This window comes from Oryctolagus cuniculus, chromosome X (assembly GCF_051225735.1).
Source record: "Oryctolagus cuniculus isolate XC-2025 breed Fujian yellow rabbit chromosome X, ASM5122573v1, whole genome shotgun sequence".
NCBI lineage: Eukaryota > Metazoa > Chordata > Mammalia > Lagomorpha > Leporidae > Oryctolagus > Oryctolagus cuniculus.
In genome coordinates, this window is record NC_142888.1 from 5,191,260 (window position 1) to 5,197,259 (window position 6,000).

The 6,000-nt window shown below is 54.8% G+C and overlaps 1 protein-coding gene across 3 annotated transcripts in view; it reads right to left on the reverse strand.

The window, feature by feature from the left end:
• Positions 1 to 5,307, reverse strand: part of MAP3K15 (mitogen-activated protein kinase kinase kinase 15) — a 119,239-nt gene extending 113,932 nt beyond the window's left edge. Inside the window, exon 1 of one of the 3 annotated variants that reach the window (XM_089323796.1) lies at positions 5,163 to 5,307. Coding sequence is in view for 2 of the 3 variants with exons in the window: in XM_089323795.1 (XP_089179921.1) it covers positions 3,990 to 4,335 (346 nt within the window). In the remaining variant the exon portion in view is untranslated. Of the gene's footprint in view, positions 1 to 3,989; positions 4,524 to 5,162 lie in introns of those variants that run through there. The other 2 variants (XM_089323795.1, XM_089323794.1) reach the window with 2 other exon arrangements.
• Between the last annotated feature and the right edge of the window lie 693 nt (positions 5,308 to 6,000).

The window sequence follows — 6,000 nt, forward strand, 5'->3', positions numbered from 1 at the left end:
GCCCAAGTGCTTGGGCCCCTGCACCCACGTGGGGACCCAGAAGAAGCTCCTGGCTTTGGATCAGCATAGCTCTGGCCATTGCGGCCATCTGAGGACTGAATCAGCTTCTGCCTCTCTGTAACTTTCAAATTAATAAAAATAAATCTTTCAAAAAATTAACATTAAAATCAAAATAAGACAAACACCACATGATTCCACTTAAATAAAATATCTATAATAGGGGCTGGTGTCGTGGCATAGTAGGCTAAGCCGCTGCCTACGATACCGGCATCCCATATGGGCACTGGTTGGTGTCCTGGCTGCTCCACTTCTGTTCCAGCTCCCCGCTAATGGCCTGAGAAAGCAGAGAGTGCTTGGGCCCCTGCAACCCACTTGGTAGACCTAAAAGAAGCTGCTGGCTTCAGTCTGGCCCAGCCCTGGCCGTTGTGGCCAGCTGGGGAGTGAACCAGCAGATGCAAGACCTAACTCTGACTTTCATATAAATAAATAAATCGTAGGTGTGTTTGTGTGTCCACACACACACACACACATGAATGACAAGCACATTCATATATAAGGTGGAATGGTAGTAATGACCTAAGGCTGCATTAAAAAGAAAATGAGGTTATCGATTAATGGGTACAGAGTTTGAGATGACAAAACCCAAATGCATGAAGAGGTCAGGCCCAGAGAATTGTTAAGTCCGTGGAAACACTGTGCATAATACCACAGTGGTGGGTACCAGTCACTACGCATTTGTCCGAATACCAACATACAACAGCAAGGGTGAACCCTACTGTGAACTCAGAGCTTCAGGCAAGTGTGACACGTCGGTGTGTGCAAGGCCATCAAGTGTAAGAACCTGCCACTCCCGTGGGGAATGTGGGTAGCACCAGAGGATGCAGGTGGAGGCAGGGAGCCTGTGCAAAATCTCTACTTTCCTGCAAAGCTAAAACTGCTCTAAATTTTTTTAAAAGATTTTTTTATTAGGCAGAATTAGAGGGAGGCGGAGGCGGAGGCAGAGACGTCCACTCCCCAGATGGCTGTAACAGCCAGAGCTGCGCTGATACGAAGCCAGGAGCTTCGTCCGGGTCTCCCACACAGGTGCAAGTTCTACCTTCTGCCACTTTCCCAGGCCACGGCAGAGCGCTGGATCAGAAGTGGAGCAGCCAGGACAGGAACTAGCATCCATAAGGGATGCCGGCACTGCAGGCGGCGGCTCTACCCGCTATGCCACAGCACTGGCCCCTAAAATATTTTTTAAGTTCTAGAAATAGATAAGGGTGATGGCTGCCTAACAGTGTGAATGTATTTAACATCATGAAATGCACACTTTAGAATGGTCAAAATGGTATAATTTGTTTTGTATATTACAATTTTTTTAAAATCAATAGTATGTGTCATACTCGCATGACCTACTGGTGACACAGACTCTCAGATTCAGGGCAAAGATACGGAGCTTTTTCCTTGCTGGAGGAGCTCCGTATCTTTGCTGTCTCAGACAGGAGTCACTGTGCCTACTGAGCACTGCAACTGTGGCTAGCACAGCTAAGAACTGTTGTATTTTATTGCATTTAAACTAATTTAAATGTCAACAGCCCCATGTGCCTAGTGGCTCCCAAACTGGACGCCATGGCTTCCGAACGTAGACAAACAAGTTCAACAGACAGATTTGGATCTTTTCGGGGGAGACGCCATAAGCTGTGAGTCGCAGAGACCAGGAACGGGAGTGCACAGCTGTGTACCCATAGACCCAGTTACTGGAGGTACAGGTATTCTTTTCAAACCTAGCAGAAACATGTAATTTTTAAAGAATTATTTGAAAGGCAGAGTTAGAGAGAGGCAGAAACAGACAAAGAGAGGTCTTCCATCCACTGGTTCACTCCCTAGTTGGCCTCAACAGTTGGAGCTGCACTGATCTGAAGCCAGGAGCCAGGAGCTTCTTCCAGGTCTCCCATGTGGGTGCAGGGGCCCAAGGACTTGGGCCATCTCGGACTGCTTTCCCAGGCCATAGCAGGGAGCTGGATTGGAAGTAGAACAGCTGAGACTCGAACCGGCACCCATATTGGACATCAGCACTGCAGGCAGCAGATTTACCCATGATGCCACAGTGGCAGCTCCAGAAACGTAATTATAATGATGTATGAAGAAATGACTTATTGGGGCCGGCGCTGTGGCACAGCAGGTTAAAGTCTGTCCTGCAGTGCCAGCATCCTATATGAGCACTGGTTCTAGTCCCGGCTGCTCCTCTCCTGATCCAGCTCTCTGCTATGACCTGGGAAGGCAGTGGAGGATGGCCCAAGACCTTGGGCCCCTGCATGCATGGGAGACCCGGAAGAAGCTCCTGGCTTTGGATTGGCACAGCCCTGGTCGTTGCGGCCATTTGGGGAGTGAACCAGCGGCTCAAAGACCTTTCTAACTCTGCCTTTCAAATAAATAAAAAAATCTTAGAAAAGAAAGAAATGACTTATTCAAAACCAGGCCAAGGTTAACCAGAGAGGTGCACAATGCAGCTGACCTTTCAAGGCAGTCAGAACCCAGAGCAAGCAAAGGCGACGGGCAGTTTGTGTAGCTCTGGAAGCGAGAGCCCGAGATTTGACAACTGAGGCAGACTCACTCCACCCATGTGCAGCCGCACACACACCTGGAAAAGCAAAGCCGCTTTTTCCAGAGTTGGCACTGGCTGGCAGGAGGACCAAGCTGTGCCTAACAGCAAAAGGGACACTTCACTGCTCAGGGAAGAGTGTGTTCCGAGCCCAGCGCAGGCGCAAAATGAATGCAAGCCGAGAAAGCAGAGTGGTTCTAGCAACTTCTCTAGCGGGGTGTAGTGCCCAGGAGTATATTCAGCATGGTGAGAAATGTCCAGTGTTCGCAGCGGGTCCAGCTGCCAGTTGTTTAAACAAGCCTGTTAACCCCTCCTCCTCCAGCTGGGGAGGACTGGCTTTGGGGAAAAAAAATCCCGACCCACGCTGCCCAGGGAACAAACCTCATGGGCTGACTTTGAAATTAACTTCCCGCTTCCCTTCCCACGTGCTGTTAGGGTGCAGGTAGGCACTGCTGCTTCCCCAAGGACCCCCCAGGCTAACATTTAGCGCTTATAAATGTCACCCTAGCACCAAACTCTCGTCGTCAGCAGCGGCACGGCCATGCAAACAGTCAAGCACCCATGAATCCCACACCTAGAGAAAACGTGGCAAGCCCGAGCAGCGGTGGGAACGCCGGGCTCTGCAGGTACCCTTGCTATGGGGAGCTGGGAGAGCCAGGCCCCCCGCAGCAAGGCAGCCATTAGCCCTGAGCGCGTGGGAAGGGGGGCTCACGTGCATCTGCCAGGTGGCGGGAGGCCACCCTACCCGCAGTGTGTGCGGGGGGTAGGAATTCTAGTATGCACAAAAGAACGCCAGGGCTTTCCTAAGCGCCAACAAGTCCGCCCACTCCTAAGATGGGCCCTCCCACCTCGTGCTGTCGAGGAGTCACCCGCGAAGCAGCCACCCCGCAGCCTCGGATGCTGGGGGTCCTGGGGCTGGAGGCCGCCGGGCTGCGCTCAGTTGTTCGCCGCCTGTTTATTTCCATAGGTTTCAGAGGCAAAGAATCCCGCTCATTCGCTCCGTGCGCACCCCCCCCCCCCCCCCGCTCCGCGACCGCTAACAGGGCTGGGGGCCAGTCTGCGCGCTCAGTTTTAAAAGCTGCCGCAGCCTGCCTTGGGACCCAGGAGACAGAAAGTTGGAGAACTTGGGGGTTGGGGGGGAGAGCGGGGCTAGGTGGCGTCTAGGCTAGCGGATATTTCTTGGATTCCCCGAAAACCTCTAGGAGAAAAACAAACGGGGTCTAAAAGCCAGCGACCTCTATTATCTGTAAAAGGTTACAATGCTCTACCTGCCCCCAAATGCAGGGGGTATGAGGGTGGGGAGGGGGCTACAGGAGAGACGCGGGAAGAGACGAGGGGGAGGTGCTGGTGGCACGCGCGCGAAGCGGGGGCGGGAGTGGAGGGGCAAGGGAACGCTTGCTCTTACCTGCGTCGTAGAAGGCGTCCAGCAAGGCGGTCTCCCCAAAGTCCAGTCCTCCGAAGGGCACGAAGGTGAGGCGCGCGCCCTCAGCCTCGCAGGCTCGCAGCAGGCACTGGTACGCCCCAACTTCGGGGCTGGCGGCCGCGCCGCCCTGGGCGCCCTCACTGCGCACGTATACTGCCCGCAGAGCCCGCCGCAGCCCGCCCTCGCCGCCGCTACCCGCCGCAGCACCGTCCACCGCCCCGTCGGGCGCCGCCAGCCCCACAGCACCCTCGCCCCAAGCCGCCGGCACGCACTGTAGGGTCTCACCCGCCGCACCGACGGGGGCAACGCCGCCGCCGCCGATCTCCATGTTACCGCCCGGCGTACCCTGCCTTAGGCGCACCTGGGCGCCAGCGGCTGGCAGCTGCAAAGCTGGGGCGCCGCGCAACCCCGACGCCTGTTTTCAGGACGCGGGAACGGAGTTTGGTGGCCCCGAAGCGTGCAGGGAACGAGCCGAACCCCTCGGCTGCCGACGGAAGCTCAGCCGCCGCTCCCTCGAGCGCCCTTTCAAGGCCCACGAGAAGGAGGCGGGGACGTCAGGGCGGGGACGGAGAGCGCCGCGGGGGCGGGCGGCGGGGCAGGAGCGCGGACGGCGCCCCCTGCCGCCTCCCCGGGCAGCTCCCACACCTCCGGGGCCGCCGCTTCGAATTTCGGGTAGTTGTTTTTCACTGGTTTGTTTCTTTGTCGCCTCTGCAGCCTAACCGTCATTACGCGCCCCCCACCTTTTTTTTTTTCCTTAAAAATATTTGAAGCTTTCCAGCAGGATAAAAACCGTTTCAAAGCCCGGATTGAATGTAAATATGCAATTCCAAGCTAAATGCATAACTTGAACTCAGCGTGGGGATGCGCGCCCTTCATTTTGTGCTGCCAAGCGCATTGCCCCCTGGAGCCCCGTCCGTCCGGGAGGCCTGCTTTTCTTGACTTTCACCGTGACCTTGACAAAGCACCCAGTTGCACCCGCAGCAAACCTTGTTTACTCGGCAAGAAATACCGCGTGGCCAAAGGGTTCATGGCGCTGGCTCTAATGCACCTCGCCATTTTGGCTCTTCTAGGCAACAGTCATTGTATTCAGGGGCAAGGGTTTAGCGTAGCAGTTAAGATGCCCTCGGCCCACACTTGACCACGCTTGTCTCATACCTGCCTCTGCCTCTGCCTCTGCCTCTGCCTCCGACTCCAGCTTCCTGCTACTGCAGACCTCGAGAGGCAGCACTGATGGCTCAAGTCATTGCGTTCTTGCCTCTCGTGTGGGAGGCCTGGGCTGTGGGTTCTTAGCTCCTGACTTCTGCCTGATCCAGCTGCAGGCATTTTGGGGATTTAGGGAGTGAACCAACAGATAGGAGCACGCTCTCCCTCCCTCCCAGGGTGGGCCATATCGCGGAGCTGGAAGCAGGAGCAAAGCTGGAATTCAGGGGCCTGTGCTGTGGCGTAGTACTTTAAGCCTCCATCGAGCACACCACCATCCCATTTGGATGCTGGTTCGAGTCCCAGCTGCTCCTCTTCCGAGCCAGCTCCCTGCTATGGCCTGGGAAAGCAGTGTATAGCCTAATTGCTTGGGTCCCTGCACCCATGTGGGAGACCCGGAAGAAGCTCCTGGCTTTCGATCAGCTCAGCCCCCCTTGTAGATGGAAGGCCTTTCCCTTTCTCTCTCTCTCTCTGTAACTCTACCTCTCAAATAAATAAAATATTTAAAAGAAGCAAAGCTCAGACTCAAACCCAGGCACTCAGATATGCTATGCCGGCATCCCAGGTGGCATCTGAACTGCTAGGCCAAATGTCCACTTGAAAAGAGAATGAATTGGACCCGTGGCAGGTTTGGGGGATTTTCCTTCACTGGTAACAATTTTATGGAGCTACGATCCACATAACCCACCTATCTAGAGTGTATAGCTTTAGCATAGTCACAGACTTGTGCAGCCATCACTACAACCAATTTTAAAATATTTTCATGATCCCCCCCAAAAAGAAAACCAGTACC